Raw genomic sequence first — 18,306 nt, forward strand, 5'->3', positions numbered from 1 at the left:
TCCGCCAAACCAAACAGGAAATTAAAGCGGCGTTGAGCAATGGGCACTTCGACTTTTCATTTCAAAAACAACAACACTTTTTTATTGATATCGCTAATGAAAATCGGAGAGGTCGGGCGAGATTACGGCCGGGCGAGAGACTCCGCGCGCGGGAACATGATGTCGCAATCATCGCCCCGCTTTTTTCCCCCAAAGTTGCCCGCAGTTCATTCGGTGACTGATGACAGCGGGGCGAGCGCGGCTTCCGAGGCTTCCAACAATCGAAGGCGAGCGGGCGATTCAGTAAAAATCAGTGGGCGAAAGGGAGAGAGAGAGACGGTAAATTTAATTGCCGCGCTGTAATTTCCACCAGGGCCGCGCCGCGCCGCTTTTATTCCAGCGGTTTGCGGTGGAAGCTGAGCTTGGCACCGGGAAAGCGAGCGGGCCTCTGCCAGTGAGGTTTAGGCCTAATGCCATCCTGCAGCCCTGGACTTAATACCTGCCAATTATTAGTATTTATTTGCTAAGCCGAAGCCCTTCTCCCTGGTGAGGTGCGGGGTTTACGTTTCGTATGCTGCCTATTTATACAGCTGGATATTTCCTGAAGCAATTCAGCGAAATACTTTGCTTCCTGTTAACTGGTTCCTAGTGCTCTGTGGGAAAAACCTGTGGTTTTCTGGTTATGAGTCTTTTCCCCTAACCACTGTGTTCCACTACTGCCCCTCTTAATACTCATTTTAATGCATTATAGTGGTAACTATTTGTTAATCAGGTTATATTCTCATGAAACATGTAGATGTTATGATAGGTGTTACAATATTGTAATTAAGTAATTAAGTGAATGTTTGCTTCTTTATTATTTTTAATGCTTTTTCTTTTTACTTTTTCTTCCCAATTTGGAATGCCTAACTGTATTTGTCAGTGTGCTTTGGCGCAAACTGTATGGATTTTGGAGAGCTCAGACAAGCATGTGCTCTCCTATGTCAGCCACCAATACTCATCACGCCTTATACAGAACAACATGAGAAGCCATGGAGAACACAGAAAAAATGCACATGACCCGATTAGCTGTTCAAAGTGGCAGAACACACTCTGTGAAACCTCATGGTTGACCTCTAAAATATTCAATGACATATTTGTACCAGATTGATTTTAAATTGAATGAGGACACAATATATGCTTAACATTCTATAGTTGTGACAGAAGACTTAACTGAGGAAATACTAGCTAGTCCACTGTTATTAAAGCAGCCTACTGAAGAGTCCAAGTCTTTGAAATATCAGTGCTGCATTTGTTATTTTTGCATGTTGCCTTTTTGTTTGGATGTTGGGGGTTGGTCTAATGCATAATTGGTATTTTTGTTTCCTCAAACTATTATTTTGTCATCTTTTTTTGACATGCTTTTTGCTGCCTGTCCCCTTCACTGTGGGGATGTTTGGCAGTCTTTTGAACAAAATGCTTTCCCTACCAGAGACAATAAAACCTCACTGGAAATATATTGAAACTTCAAGAAAGGCGTATGAATTTTGATTTATTTATTTCTATTTAGATTTTCTGAAATTCACATACACTAGCTAATATGAACAGCTATGTGTGAGGGCTCACATCACACAGCACAATATGCGAGTGCCTTTGATTACGACAATGGGCGGATGAATTTATGAGTGGTTAAGGGAAGAACATTGTTTATTGGACAGTTGACAGCATAACGCAGTGAGTTATGGGCATACATTCACGTAATGCGTCTCAGCGATTGGATGCTGAGGCACATCGCCCAGATTTCTTTTAAAAGTGTTTTTCTTCCATCAAAAAATGGAGCCATATGAAAACAAGTGGAGATCCCTTTAAGAAGGTAATAGAGCTGAATGTTTCCACTGGGATGTTGTACAAATCTTGTAAGCTGTCGGCGGAGTGGCAGGCTTGGGGCTTACAAGTTCTCATGCAGGGGGGAGGCGGGCTACCGTCCTAACCGTGGAAGGGGGTTGGGGCGGGGACTGGGTTTGGGGGGGGGGGGGGAAGCGGGAGGAACCAGGTCCGTGTGTTTCCAGTTATTTGACGTGTGGTTAAAAAAAAAAAAAAAAAAGAATTCTTTGATACATGTAACCTCAATTTCCCATTGTGAAACATAGCTGCTCTTTCACCCCCCCGCAGTAACTCGGCAGCCACACGAGACCCCGTGTTGCTAAGTGCGGTGGATAAGGGCTCCCAGTGTTTTCCCTGCTTTAAAGCCTTGCAGCTGGGCGGCCGCAGTTAGCTTTGCGGTTAGCCGCGTGACGCGGAGCCCCCCCTCTTTCTCTGTCTGGTTGCCAGCGTTAGCCCCAGCCAGTGAGTCATTACGCAGGGAGCCCTGCCAAACTTTTAAATACCAGAAAATAACACCATTTACCACATGCAGGGCAATTATTTCTGTGAAAAATTACACAGGGGTTTTTATTTGTGATAAACCCCCTTTCTTAGAGGAGGGGGGAGAAAAGCAAGACGCAACCGGCCCTTTCAGGTCTTAGCGAGGCCTCATTAATATTTATGGCCTGCTTTGCACAGAAACGGCGATAAGCGCTGGTTGAATATTAAGTTTGACTTTATTTAAAAAACGCATTAAAAATATTCACTAAATTAAAGAAAGAAAGAAACCTGAATAAGGGAAAAAAAAAAAAAATACGGTAAAGAAAAGCTAACGCTTTCTAAAGAGGTTAAATAGTTCAGTCAGCAAGTAAGCAGAGGCGAGAGGCGGCCAACTTCAGAGACCTGTAGGAATATGGAATATTCAGTGATTTAGTGCGCTGTTGAGCCTCCTGAAAAGGGATGTAAATGGTACAGGGCTGTGATGCATTTACAGACACACTTGGAATTCACTCCGCTCCCGTCTCTCTCCACCCCACCCAGGGAAACGGGCGGGGTGGAGAGAAGAAAAAAAAAAAAACCCCTCTCAAACCTTGAGCTGTCCGGACCGGCGTGCTGACAGAGCGGGCTGTATCAAAGGCATAAATATGAATTAGCGGACTGTTTTCCACCTGTGCGCGGAAGTACGGACGCGTGTAACGCGCAGAAAGTTTCAGAATGAAACGAGGACGTGAGAGAAGTGGAAGAAATTCCAAAGGCTTCATTCCACGTTGCGGGTTGAGGTGCATAACATTCATCAGAATTCATTATTGCTTCTTTTTTTTTTTGAAGTTTTCGTGAAGTTTACTGTTAAGCTATTTAGCACTTTAAATGAAGGTCACTCAAGGATTTTTTTATTTGTAACAACGTCATACATGCAACTTCTTTATTTCTGGACCACAAAGGATTTGAAAGCATACATATGAGCTTTTAAATATTAAATGACATTGATGCTGCTTATGAGGGATGTTATAATTCCTGATTTGTACTCATCTTGCAGACATTGATGGTTAGCTTAGAGGTCTTATCCTTACGTTGCAGGCATGTAATGTGGCTCCTGTTTGATAGCACCACAAAGTTGTGATCTGCTTTTTTCCAACCCAATTTCTTTCTCTAACTACTCAATGGAAAAGGCTACTGCCGAATAAGGATTTTGTCCCTGGTTAATTGCTGCAGGCAGTCATTTATATTTGAGGTCTTTTCTCAAATATAGGTCTCTGCAATTATTGTGTAGATCTGCATCTGTTTCCCCAGCTCCTGCCATTGATTTAAATACAATCTAAGTGTATGGTAGCATTTGTTTGCATTTCTCAAGTGTCACGTTCACGAAGGTTGAAGTGGTCATATTTCAGTTACAATAATTCCACCTACTTGCACTACTTAGTAGCTTTCAGCTTTCCATTATGAATATACTTGAATGAAAATATGTATACAGCAGATAAATAGACATGCTGCACATGCCCTCTAGTCTGGATCAGTTTAAACATGCTCACAGTTTACGCAGGTCTCTCACCAGTGAGACACACTGGTCGACCGGGTACCGGCAATATGCTTGTTCCAAGCTGTACATTAAGTGGCTTCAAGCTCACGCCTGTGCCGTCTATGGACCGTGGTGGCTGATGTCACCTGTGGCTGACATCACGTATTTCAGAGGAGGAATCAATAGCTGAGGTTGTGGCTTATGAACACAATTGCGCATTCCAAAAACAGAGGGAAAAAAATAACGAAAAAGCATTTCAAAAAGGATAAACAGTGTAACACTCCCTTCTCGTGACAGCCCAAAAGACAAATAGCTTTAGCAATTTCGGCGCAGGCAAGGCGCACAGCGCGTTTCAGCTAGAGTGTTCTTCAGGGGAGTGCTTGTTCGCATCGCACACGGCCACTCTTGTTTTCGAATTCAGCCGTTTAGTTTCATAAGATACCCGGGATTTTTTTCTTCCCCCACCATTCAACTGAAAGGCACCCCTTGTTGTGCTAGGAGATCTACGGAATTGGCTTGTGAAGTCCTGTTCATTCTGTTCTTGCGCTTGATTGGCTCTCTTCAGTGAAGTCCCGTTTTGGCTAATTCCCGATTACGATGTGCGGACACAACCCCGGGCCCCGCACAGGACGGATCAGAGGAACGGCTCCGTTGGCCGCGCTCGTGTAGCGCGCGCGCTCTCTGGACGCCGACGTGGAAGACGAACCGAGCCGATGCCAGATTGCGGAGGGGGACCCGGGTTCTCACTGACGGTTTATTTGCCCGCTCGCATGCATTTCCTGGCTCTTTTCTGGACTTTGAATGCCCACTGGCTTTGGGTGCCTTGACACTTTTTTTTTCTCAGTGTAGAAAGCCAGGGCTGGAGCTGAAAAAAAAAAAGACCCCACATCAATAAGTGGGGCAGAACTAAATCTCTCCCTTTTTTTCGAAGAGAGAGATGCACTGTTGAACAAAGGGCTTTTGCGGCTCCGCTGCACCGTCTCACCCACTCCTCCTCCCCGCAGTCTCCACCACGTTTCGTACTTCACGTGCGATTGTGCTTTCTTAACGGGAAGAGTGACTGCAGCCATTTCCGTTCCCGCCGACAAATTTACATTGATGCCACGGGAAGCTCTTCCATAAACCCGTCTCCTGTCATTCCTCTTTTTCTTTTTCTTTTTTTTCCGGAAACGGTTTAATTCGGGAACGACAGGGATGGCGACACCTGCTCCCTGCTCCCGTTTTTTTTTTTTTTTTTCTGTGAACGGTCTCGAACCGCCGTTTTGCGGTTAGCGCTCCGCGCTGCCGGGAGATTTGTTTGGGGTGAATTTGGGCCCTGCAGCGGGATTCGCGCTCTCTTGATCCATCACAGGGGATTCATCACACTGCTGGCACCTTCCCTGACTTGCCAGCCAGCCAGATTAGCGCTTACAGAAAGCGGAGCGGCGGAGAGAGAGAGAGAGAGCGTTTCCGTGACGCCGACTGCAGAACACTCAGAAAGTTCTAACCCCCCCCGGAGATGTATTGTGTGGGAGAGAGCGCGGTTGAGCCGTCCGATCCATTCATCCCTCTCTCCTGCCAGCAGTCCGTCAGCAGGCTGTGTGTGGGGCTGAGCTCAATTTCACCACTTTGCTGGGAGTTCTCGCATTATGTTCAGCGGCAACGAAGATTGGATTTTGAACAAGTGAGTCATCAGCGAAACATGCGGCGAATCTGAACGCGCGTTTAGATGCACCTCCCCCCAGTGCCGTCTCATGCATATTCATTAGGGAGGGCGGGGCCGTGTCCTCACCCTGCCGTGGGGGCGGGGCCACGCTTTCCTCAGTCTGTTGTCGGGGGCTTGGTTTGGTCTGCCCACCCCTGTCATTGGTCAGTCTGGTTGTCTGAGTCGCGGACACTGCCCTGGCCGCCACAGTCTCTTGGGCCTGGCTGTCCGGTGCCTGGCAGTGTGCCTCCTCGCTATGTCCTTGTGTTGATGTCGGAGAGGTAGCCGCACCCCCCACACCCCCCCACCCTTTTTTTATATTTACAGCCCCGCCTCCTTCCCCCAGCCCGTGTCAGCTCCACGCGGCAGAAGTGGTGAAGGTTTGAGACCGGCTGCCAAGCCCCGATGTCTGACGGTTAACCCTGGGCAGCGCAGTAAAGCCAGGAACAGGAGCCCCGTCACTGCGGGCTGGCAGCCGCTCCGGATAAATTAATTTATCGTGGCCAAACGGCGCTGTTGTCCTGGTCCGATTCAAGTCGCCAGACTTTAATATGCTCTTGAGTCCTGTCCAGTGGTCCGGGCCGGCGCTGCCAGGAGCGGCGACACTCGAACCTCGACGAAAGGGCGGGCGCTCCGAGATCCGCTGGTCCGGGATGCGCAGCCCGAGCCCGGGAACCAAAGTGCGGGGCGAAGCGGGGGAGTTGCCAGCTTCAGACAGGAAGAGAAATGGACCAATGATGCAGCCTGTTAGTTTGTCGCGAAGGTCAGCTAAGGCATTCCAGTACAGAAACTTTCTCGGGGAATGAGGTTGAGAACATGGCGGGAGCCTTATTTTTTTTTTAATGGACGCTATTATGTTTACGTTGACCTTAGCCGCATGGTTTCGAAAATGCTGTTGCCACGAAACCATTCTTACGCTGGCTTGCGTTTTCTTGGTTTATAAATATTTGCAGAATGCATTACAAATGCAATTTGCTTTCTTTTTAAAGCCTGAGTTTTATTTGATGCGTAACCTACTGTTAATTTAGAGCTGCTGTCTGCGCTATTGTTCACATATACTTACAGGTTTCTGTGGAACCCAAGCACTTGACATACATTCTTAGCCATATTTTTTCAGCTGTGTTTTCCCCACTGAAATAGGTTAGGTTGCAGCGACTGCAGATAACATAACTCCTAACGGGGGATATTTTTAGAACGAGCTACCAGCAACGCAGAATACCAGAAAATTGCACGTCTCTGATGAATATTGGTTAGCATGTTTTATTAAAGGTTGTCAACAAAACGAGCAGGGAGACTTGTTCTGGACCTCTAGGCTACGTGTATTCTGCTGAGCCAGATCTGGTATTATCAGGAAGTTTCCAATTACACGCAAGATTTAGATTACTTGCTGTCAGCACTTTGTTGCGCACAGCTTGCCGGTGTCGTCCTGCCAGTCACAGAGAGGGTTAACAGACTGGCATCCGGCGCGTAATACCCACGCTAAAGCTCGGCTTTGAAATCAGCTTTTCTTATGCGGTTTTATTAGCCGTCATTGTTAACAATTGCAAAGCGCGCTTGTACTCCAAGCCCGCTTCCCTTGTGAATCCCCATCCCTGTCACCGTGTCAAGGAGTTATTGTGCTGATGTAATATTATCCCCGTTAAACTGATTTTTTTTTTCTTCTTTGCGGTCTTTTTGAACGTAGATTCCTTTTCATATGTTTTTGGTACCGTAACCGGGACACGCCGTGGGGATTCGCGCGTTCTCACCACGTGCCTGTCGCGAGATAGGCCATCTCCCTGCTCCGGGGGTTCAGGTGTCAGGAACTGGAGCTGTAATTGAAGACGTCGTTAGACATTTGGAAACTCCTCCGCTTCACTTTACGTTGTCAGTGGGGCCGCGTGATCAAAGTCACCTCGATAGAGAGAAGAGAAGCGAGAGAGGAGACAAATAACTCTGATCCCTTGAGCTTTATGGCAGGGTGCTCCTTACTGGGGTGGGGGTGGGGGTGTTGAGAAATTCCGAAAAGAAGGAAAGACTGCGACTGGTCCCCGTCACCCTTTTCTTCAGACGCAAGGCTCCCTCAACTGGACGCCCTGGTTTACAGTTATTCTATGATTCTGTTGCCCCCCCACAACCCCCCCCCACACACACTGTGTGTATATTGACTTGCTCGCTGACAATCAAGTGGCTCCATTTACCATATGGAAATAATGGAGGCAAAGCTAGTGGGACAGAGCACAGCAGGTGGTCTTATTTGTTATATACACTGTCTGAAACAGAATGCCGCCCCCAGCAAACACCATGGCCATCAGAGAAATATGATTTTTAAATTTGATAAGATAAAAAAAATCATATGTATGTATACATATAAATAGATGTGACTTGTTCATCCTAGATGTTTCAGGTGAAGGAGGAAAAAAAATCCCGCTCCTGGATCGACATACATAAATGCATTAATGCATAAATACATGCATAATATATATGTTAAGGTGTCTCCAGCAGTTTTCTTTTCTGAAAGCAACAACTGGCTCTTATCTAACGGCGGATTTTTTTTTTTTGTTTTGTTTTTAATTGTCCGTGGCAAAATGACACTTCATGCAAATGACGTGAGGTGTTTGCCCTCAAATATTCGAGCGAAGACACTGAAGATAATGCTCTAATTGGAACAGAAGCCATTTGGCAGGATTCCAGTGTATCAATTACTTTCTGCGCTTTCCTAAAGTAATGGGCTGTAATTGTTGTTCTTTAGGTTTTATTAATAAGATGCAGAGGCCTCACCACCGCCGCGCACGGCAGTAATTATAGCGGCCCCCCCACTCGTAGCCATTTTCCCCCCGATGGAAGGCGGCGGGGGGGCTGGATCCGTCTCCCCCCAACCCGCAACCCCCCCTCCCCCACCCAGCGCCCCCCTCGGCCGCGACTGACGAGCCCTCGGACTCTCTTACGCCCGCCGCGTCACGCCGCAAATCAAATATGACAGGGAGTATTGTACGCGTAATGGAGAATCCGAAAAGAAAGTAGCGGTGTGCGCAAACAAGCAGCCTGCAGCCTAATTGAACAGCGCTATTGCTGACCTGTACCCCCCGATCCTTCCCCCCCCCCCCCCTCTCCCTGAAAGCGCGGTAGTAATGGAGCTTGACTCCAATCCGGGGACACTTCGGGCCACTCGGCCATTTCGACCGCGCCGTCGCTAGCATTCATCTACTGTGGGTCTTATGGTGCTTCCTCTTAGCGTAGCACCCCGGGCGGCTGCCATATTTCAAAGCGTGCGATTTTAATGGTAAAAGCGTTTCTAAGGTGGGGGAGGGGGTGAGGGTGGGGGGGGGGTTTGGGTTGTGGCCTTGATTGATAAGACGCGAGAGAGAACCTGTTTCCGGCACAATCGCGAGATTCAAATGTCTCTGCACGTCCCAAAAAAAAAAAAAAAAAAGTTTGGCTTATCGACTGTTCAGAAGTTGTGACTCTCTTTGACTGAGACTGACTGGAAAGTAATCGCTTCACATCTCCAGACTTTCTTTTAGAACGATCGTTCTGAAATAGTCCAATTCAAATTAAAACTTTCATTCAAGTGAAGTAAATAGTGTGATTAAGAAAAGCTGAAGGTCACTGTGACCATAGGTGAGACAACTGTGAATTAGCAGAACAGAATATAGTCATTTCTCAGTCCAAAATATCATTTTCTTTAAGAAAAGGAAAAATAATTTATCTTTTCTTATCCCCCTTCCTTACCCGAGTACAGAGACTCAATTTAAATTTATGCATTAAAACTAAAGAATTATCACTTCTCCAACAAAGCCTTCAAATGGAGCTCATTTATGTAGTTAAAAACACCATTTCCTTTTACTCTTAAACAGAAATTGAAGGAGGGTTCTGATTTGGCTAGGCTTCGTGATGAAAACTGCATTTCTTCCCATTGCTATTTCCGCTGGTGTTTGCTTTATACCAGAGGCCTTGGGTGTTGTAAAATGAAGAGGAATTGGTCACAACATAGACACTATGAATTCCCCTTACCATAGCACAGTGATCCACAGTGCTAGTCTTTAGAAATTTGAACTGCACAAGTTGTCATCATGTAGATTGTTGAAGACGACTTTAGTCAGTTTTTAGTGTTGTTGTATACAACTGTTTTTAAAAGAATTTGAGTAACACTTTACAATAAGCATGAATTGGCATCAACTGATGTAGTTGTTAACTACTAAATACTGAAAAGTTCATCTGTACAGCTTTGTTAATAATTTGTACATTATTAATTCATGTTAGCGACTACATTAGTTGACGCCAGTTCATATTGGGATTTTAAAAACCGGTCATGTATTTGTTAATGGTTAACTAACTATATGTTTATCCTGTGTTTTACTATTGACCATTCATGTGACTTTATAGTAAAGTGTTACCAAAATGTGTTACTTAATAAACTGTAGTGTATAATTTTATTGAACTGCCGCCCATCAGTAGTCTCAGGAAGGCATTTCCGTTGCAGCCACACTACAGACCCCATAGTTCCTTTAACACGTGGGAGGGAGAGGGCATTAATGTTGCATCATCACATTGTGTTCCTGTGGGCTACTCTGCATCCACTGGCAACCAGGTCTCCACAAGTGTGTACCTGGAAGTATTACAAAAAGGTTTTTGAAAATGTACAATCATTATAGGTGCAGAAACCTGCTTCATTCACTCACGGAAGCGGAATCGTGCCTTAGGTCCAATTGTCTTGCAAATTTCCTGAAAACAGATTAGTCTTAGTACTTATCTGATATCTTAGGCATTCGTTGGATGTGCTTACTAATTGGGCACAATTTGAATCTTACGGACACCTGTTCTTCATTTCCACAAAGCCGTCATGACAAGCGTAATGGTGGACCTGTGCTGAAGACACGCTGATCTTGAGGATAATGAACATGAACATAGTCAGTTCACTCATCATTAGCTCAGCTAAACTCAACATTACCTGCTAGCGTCTACTGTGAAAACAGACGTGCACTGTTCGGAGGCAGAGTCTGCTATAATGTGCGGTTGGCCGCTGGTAGTAAGTGTACAGTGTAAGGGGGCATTCCCTCTCGGAAGACATCGCTGTCAGAAACCTTTGCACAAACCTTTGCATGTTAGTCAGACCTGGGCTAGTAGGAAGAATTCAACAAAATCAGGATAATGTAGACTTCAGCACTGTTTTGTCAGTGTGGCCTGTTAATGTTGGAAGGAGAGTAGAAATCCTGACTTTGGCATTCCTACAGCAGTGTACTGAAAGTCAGCAGAGGCTGCATGTCAGTTCTGTTGGTGGGAACCAGCTTGAAACACGTCCTGCTGCTGTCCTGGCATCCCTCTTTGGGCCTTTGCCTCTGATCAGCTACCATTTAGACAATTTGTTGTGACCTTTAAGTGTTTTTTTTCCCCTTCCGAGTTAAAATTTCGTGCTGGGACTGGTATAAAAACAAGTCTAAAAGCATTAATCCAGCGAATGCATCTGAACATTGTATGATGTGTCGTTAAGTCAATTGTTTGTTGTTTATCACAATTTCTCACAAAACTATTAAAAAATAATAGGAATTAATCTGGGTGTAGGAGGTCTTGCAATCTTGTATTATGAAGATAGCATCCTTTTATCAGGTTCCTGTGGAGGTTTTTTTTTTTGTGCGAGTTAGCTGTGTTTTGATTGGAAACAGACCCGGTGACATCTCATCTTTGCCTCGGCTCCTCTCTGTGTGTGGGCCGAAGTAGAACAACACGCCGCGCTTAATAATTCATTATCTTAGCACGGAACGCAGGTGAATATCAACAGTGCCCTCCTCTGCGGCGTCTGCGGGAGAACGGGAAAGTGGGAGAAGCTCCATTCTGCAGTCCAATAACACCGCGTGCTTCTCTCGCCGCGCCGTCTGGCATGTAATTACAGATGGGGAGGTCTCCTGTGGTGAGTGGGAGTCAGATCCTGCATGGGTGAATACGATATTGCAGCCTCCAGCGGTAATTCGACGCTATATCAGATATTATAACATATACGATTAAACATTTGGCTGATTGATAATGAAGTTAAAACAGAATTTCTAACCTATTGGTTCTTGCTGTGACCGTGCGTCTCCCGTACCGTAAAAAAACCGTGTAACAGCCAGTCCCATTCCGTAAAACCGTCCCCTTCTTGCTTTTTCCCTCTCCGTGATTCGCTTTTGATTTGGGCATCGCGGCGCGTGTCATTTCCCGCAAGCCCGAGACGTGACCGCAAATGTTTTAGAACGATGACGAAAAAAAGCTCCGAAACTATTTCCTCCTTCCCAGACGACAGAGGCTCGGCTTTCGAGCTCACCTGTGAGAGGGCCGCCCCGCGTACCGAACGGGCTTTCGCACCGCGACCGCCTCCTTTCACCCGCGGTGAAACCCGGTCCGCCGGAGCGGCCCGGCGCCGCCGCTTGACCTCCGCGTCAAATTTCATCTGCCGCCGTCGCGCCCGTCCGCCTTTCCCCTTTGTGCCAATTAGCGTCCGCCGCCGGGCCCCGACGACAGCGGTCGGGGGTGCGGCGGGCTGGCACCGCCCCCTCCCCCGGTGCCAGATAACCTCGTATCGATCTGAGGGGGGAGCTCATGAATGCGCCGCGGCGTGAAACGCGCCGGACGCCGGGCTCTCCCCGGCTCTCATTACCAGCCATGATGCCGCGTCGAGCGCCATTAGCATTCGCGGCGGCCCCGAGGCGCGCGCTCGCCTCTGGCGCGACCGGCGCGTCTCGTCTTCCACGGCGAGGGAGAGAGACACGAGGCGGACAGGGAGCAGAGATAAAAGTTCAGCGGGCGCTGGTCGCCCCCCCCATGTCAGAGTCCTTCGGCGAAGAAGGTGGCAGTTAAGGGGGAGGTGGTGGGGTATGCAAAGAGGAGGAATTGAGATGCCAGCGGGGAGCTGTGTGTAATGTGCGTGTGTGCGTGCGTGTGTGCGCACGTGCGTGCGTGCGGTCATGTGGTCAAGTGTGAGCCGCACGTGATTGGGAGTCAGGTTAGGGGGCGAACCCACTGGGTAGTCAGCAGGCTCCATGTTGTTGTTAATTCAAGCGGATGACAAATGCAGAGCAGAGGTTCTCATTCAGACAGAAGCTGCACGCCAGGCCGCAATGTGGTGGAAAATGATAGACTGCCCACTCCTGGCTCCCGTTCGGGAGAGGGTGCTGATTTTTAGGTAGCCAAGGCAACAAAATAAACATCCAGAGCTGGTCACCCCTGCTGTGTGCTCTAGGGGGCACCACCACATTCTGATCAACAGCACCGCTGAATAGACATTCACAGATTGCTCAATACTCCTGCCAACACCCCCACCCTGGACTCTTGGATTCAAAATACCTGGACCAGCCAAGTTGGAACTTACCATGCATGCCAATATAGAGAAGCAACTTGAAATTTTGTTAGTACAATGTTCAAAATTCAATTTGCCCCTACTACATTTACAGAAACTACATTGTATATGAACACATCACTTTGTAAATGCATGGCCAATATTATCTTTTGCCTATTTGTGTATAAAAGTTTTATGTTGGAAAGTGTTGGACCGGTGTTTGGGGGTTTTTCTTCATTGTGGTGAGAATCAACAACTGTAGAGATCTTCCTTGGACTACTAGGCTCTTTGTGATTACTGAGCTCACCGGTGCTCTGTTTCTTCTTATTGATGTTCCAAACCGTTGATTTTGGTAAGCCTAAGGTTTGGCCTGTCTCTGACAGTTTTTTCTTATTTCTAAGGCTCATAATGGCTTCCTTGACTTTTGACTTTAATTGGCAAACCGCTGGTCCTCATGTTGACAAATGCTAATAACAGACTTCAATGGCAATCATAAGCATAGAATCATAAGACTGAATACTGAAAGCTCTCTTATACCTGCACTATGGAAGCAATGGAACTCACCTGACTAATCAGAAATGCCATTTGTCCCAAACATGAAAAAAGTGCTGTAATACTGTAATGGTCAAATAAAAATATTAAAAAATACCCTTTCGTGAAAGTTGAGAATTGGCACTTTAACCATATGTGAATTGTTTGATTACACATCTAAAAACTGTGGAGTTCAGAGCCAAATACTATCTCTTTGTCCCAAAAATTATTGAGGATATACAGGATATATAATTTTTCAGGCTTCCAATAACTAGAGTGCTCTGCCAACATGGAAAGAGAAGCACTAATGCACAGAAACAAGTCCTTTATGTGCAGAATACACCTTCACAGTCTCCATATGTCAACTCTGCCCTCGCTCTTCCTCAATGTCTTAGCTCTGTTTTTCAGACCCATAGCAGAGATACGCTTCAGCTAATAAAGACCTCTTTTTTTACCCCAATATGTTAATGGATACCATTAAGACCTTAAAAGGGAAGTGATAAGGTCATTAACTTCTAATCATTCAACAGCGTTTGAAAAATTCCGTCCATAAACGTCCATGTTTCTTACCCTATCTCATAGTTCGGGGTCCCCCAGGGAAAATTTCTAGTCTCGTGCAAAAGATTAACCCCATGTGTGCAAGTCCCGCCTGCCCTGTGAGCAGGAGATCTGCCAGGCCTTTGAAGGGTGTGAAAATGTGAAAGCGCTTTCCGTTCGGAAGGCAGCGGCCTGCTGCTTGGCTGCTGAGGTAGCCGGCTGCCTTCAGAGACAGCGGTCGCTGTAGTCGTGAAGGTAATCTCCTGCTAATGGTAAAGCCTCTGAAGGTAGCGTCCTAAGTCTCCAGGCGCATTGCCAGATGAGCGAGAACGCCAGTGTTTACACTACAGAGGGCGGTGTGACTGATAAAAGAAAAAAGGAAAGCAATACTTTTTTTTTTTGCAAACTGGCTCTTTGTGGCTGGCTTCATTGGTACTTTGTTCAGCAAATCAAAAAAATAATTAAACTCTTTCGGTAAAACTACACGGTCGTGGTTCTTGATGATTAGAGCCCAATTGTATTCATAGTTAGCTGGCTAAGGTACATTAGCTGGTTAGCTTTACGTACAGTAGTAGAAAAGTTAAGTAATTTTAGCAAGGTCTTGTTTGAAGATCATGATTAGTTAAGTAGTTGAGTTTGGTTTCACTATACTTGCAAATTACCTCCCCCATTGTTTTAACAGAAACTCACATTTTTAAGGTCATTGCAAAGATTTATGGGATATCCTACGTGGTGAAGGATACATCTGATGCTGCTTTAAAATTAGTCCAAATCAAGGCACCCTAGTAGGCTGCGTTCTGTGGTGCCTACGAAGCAGACCAGCCCTTAAAGTGGCCATTTTTTTTAACGCCTTGCCTTAAAATCCCTTGTAAGTCAGCATTCTAATAAAATAGAATGCAGCTGCAGTCTCTTCTACAGCGTAGGACAGTGGCAGGGGTGCATTGCATCATGGGAATGGACTCGGCGCACAGAGAATTTACCTGTAAATGTCACTCACCTTGGTCCTCCAGCTGACATCAATAAAAACACTTCTAAATCAGCCACCCCCACCCGCCGCCCCCACCCCCACATTAGGCCTGGAGTCAATGTAAAGTTCCAATAAACGTGTCAGCCTCCAGCCGAATGTGTTTGATGTGGTTTGGCTGTTAGAGGCTCCCACACAGTCCGAACCCCTCTGATTAATCAGCCACTTAAGGCCATGAATCACCCGCTCGCGTCTTTTAATCGCGCCGCGACCTCATCGAATGCCGTCCGCGCGTCGAGCCCAAATGTTCCGCGGCTAGCTCCCAGCAACCCCTCAGTCAAGCCAGTTGTCTTAGGTGAGACATAGACTGTCAGAGATTTTCTTTCTGGTTGCATGTATGACACAATTTGAACACCCTCTTATTTTTTTTCATGTGGTTTGTCTGTTGGAATCACCATTGCTTTTTTTATTAGATTTTTTTGCAAGATGGAAAATGATAAAAGGCTACAAGCATGAACATAAGCTTAGTGAGAAGAAAATGTGCTGGGAAAGTAAAAATAAATAAATAAATAAAAAAAGCCCAGTGGAACTAGAACAATGCAGTTTGCGTGACCTTGTGAAACAATCTAAGCAGACGTGTCAACAAAAGGCTGCCATTACTCGCCTGTTCTGTTCTTCACAAGGAGTCTTTGACTCAGACCCTCCATTCGAGTGTAACTTCTCAAAAGAAGAGCGCAAGTGATTCTTAACTGCTGTGCAACTCTTTGGAAAGGAAGAACTCTGCTCACTCCCAACCCCACCTACCGTATTCCCCAAATCCCCCAATCCCCCTTCCCACACACGCTCACACACACACACACACACACACACAAAGAGTTCGGCAGGATAAGCCCACGATTCCCGCGAAACATCCGTCCTGCTGGCAAAGCCCTCCTCCGTCACTCATGCCCTCGTTATCGGCACCGCCGAACGAGAGCGGCTCTCCTCAGGAAATCCCACGCGCCGAAATATTTCCAGCCGCTGACCTCCCCACACCGCCGCCCCAACAAATCCCCGCCCCCCCACCTCTGTTGGGTCAGGAGGAAACGCAAAGCCCGGCCCCCTTGAGCGGCCTTCGCCACGCAGCCGAGCGAGACTCACCTGCCCGAAGCCGGAGCGGCGGGGCCCGGGACTCTGGGCCTCGCCGAAAGTTCTGAACCCGCTCACGAAAAAACAGCGAGAGGGTCACGGGGTGCGGCGCCGCCGGGGTCCCGGAGAGCACCGTGGCGGCGGCGGTGGCCGTGACGCTACTTTCAATCACACGCCCGATTCCGCGGGAAATTGTCTAAAGGCGGCATCGGGGCGCTTTATGGAGTCCGCGGGGGGGCAGGCCGGATTAGTTCCCCCCCCCGCCCACCCCCGCGTGTGGAGAAAAGGTGTATAATTTAAAAGAATGCCCGGCACACAGTGAGTAATACAGTCTGCTCTGATAAATGGGCCGAATCTCCCTGTTCTGGCTGTAATTTACCTTTACTGTGTTGTAACAGAATCCAATGTGCTGGGGCCAGGGCTGCCGAGGCCACACTGTATTTGTGCGGGCGTGCGTATGGGCGGGCGTGCGTGCGTGAGTGTGCGGGCGGACGCCTGTTTCTTACAGTCTGGGGGACGGAGGGGGAGGGGGGGGGGGGCGGACGGGTTTGGGGGGGGCAAATTGCGACGGCTGACGTTACCCGTACCTGCGGGGGATGGATTCCGGCGCGTGGACGCGCGGCTTGCGGAAGTTTTGTAAATTGCGAGGCATCGATCTCGGGGAGATAGCGCTGGTACGGCGACGCGCTCCTCCAGAGTGACATCACTCCTCCGGCGCATAAATACATCCCCTTTCAGCGGACCGCCAGCGCGCTGAAGGTTCCTCCTGTTTAATAGGGGAAATGAACGGCCCTTGACTAATAGAGGCTTCGGCTGCCCAGGTATCTGCGCACAGAGAGTTGTGAACAGCTCTGCTCTACTCAGAACATCGCAGTGACTCACCCAGCGAACTACTGACTAAAGAATTATTTTACACGAGAAATAAAATGTCTTCTGTTGTCTGCCCTCCATATAGATACACAATAATACTATACCAATGCGGACTACTGACGTTCTTTCTTACTAAATTGTTTTAGTCAAATTTTTTCTTTTGTGTCAATTTGTGTAAGGATTCCATTTTTCATTTTTGAAATAAATATTGCTCTTTAAACATAAGAATGATCTCAAACGCAGTGCAATTTCAATGTAGCTCTGTAAGCTCTAATAGCACACTGAACAGATCTCCATGTTGATACATTTAGTGCACCGCAGCTGTTAATGTAGCACAGTTTTAGGAGAAATACAAGCTGTAAATGGTTTGTATATCACCCAAGTTTGTGCATGGTGCAAGTGCCAAGCTGCTAATGCAATGTCTGCATTTGCATGAGAAATGTAATGTGTGTCGACATTTATACTTGGCAGTGTCACAGTGTTAAATGTGATTTTTGCACCGCTCTGCTTTTCTAGATTTGAGGGGTTTTTGCAGCATGTGTGTGTGTGTGTGTGTGTGTGCGTTGCCTGTGTTTGTCTGTCTGTGTGTGTGTGTGTGTGTGTGCGTGCCTTTACTTACTGCTTGCCTTTATGATTCAATTGCGCTCAGAATCTCACGTATATACGAAACACACTGCATTTGAAAAATTGAATATGGTATCAGTTCTGACAGTCTCTTTTTGAGGGTCAGTAAAATTTCAATAATTCACTGCAGAGTTAAAGTCAATTTCAGCCTCACAATGTAATATATATAGCTTTCTTGCCATCCCTGTGCTTTGCAACGGGATCCTGAGGGAGTGTGACACCCAGGAATATCTAACATTTTTGTTGGACCAGTCAGTGGATAGTCTTATAAGATTCCACCTGACAAAATCTTTTAAACTTAGCCTCCCGAGTCAGCGCACGTGCTTTTTGTCACTGTCAAGAGGTATGCACGCGAACACACTGAGCGGGCGAAGGAACAGTACGGACAAAAGCGACGTTTGCTGACGATAACCTCGCTGCCGAACCCTGTAAAATCATTTACTCACATTCATTACAGACCCTGGAGGACACACACAAAGCAGACCAAGCATTTAAAAAGAAAAGCAGTTTATCTGACCTTGATTATCATTGTATGTTCAGATTCTCTCTGTGAAAGGGGGGAGGGGAGGGGGAAGTGAACCTTCTCTCCTATAGGCTTTAAGAGATTTTCACATTTTTCCACAGCGACCCCTACTGGGAGAGGCCAGCTAATGCCAGCTCGTGTTCAGCTTCTAGGCCCAAGACACTCCACCTTGGAGGGCAACAACATACCTCATCACCATGGTAACTCCCTCCCTTTTCCCCTTTTTCTCTGCCCTTCCCACCTGTCAGAGCCAATCGGGATCACAGTTCATCTCCAGACACTTCTTCTTGCCTGGCAATCTATTTTCACATGCACAGTA

At 46.9% G+C, this 18,306-nt stretch overlaps 1 protein-coding gene across 5 annotated transcripts in view; it reads left to right on the forward strand.

Moving 5' to 3' along the window:
- Window positions 1-18,306, forward strand: part of LOC135252213 (neuronal PAS domain-containing protein 3) — a 300,620-nt gene that overhangs the window by 52,287 nt on the left and 230,027 nt on the right. For all 5 annotated transcript variants that reach the window (XM_064330040.1, XM_064330056.1, XM_064330047.1 and 2 more), the window contains one exon: window positions 18,089-18,187. In XM_064330040.1, coding sequence (XP_064186110.1) covers window positions 18,089-18,187 — 99 coding nt within the window. The remainder of the gene's footprint in view (window positions 1-18,088; window positions 18,188-18,306) is intronic.

Source organism: Anguilla rostrata, chromosome 1 (genome assembly GCF_018555375.3).
Source record: "Anguilla rostrata isolate EN2019 chromosome 1, ASM1855537v3, whole genome shotgun sequence".
Lineage (NCBI taxonomy): Eukaryota > Metazoa > Chordata > Actinopteri > Anguilliformes > Anguillidae > Anguilla > Anguilla rostrata.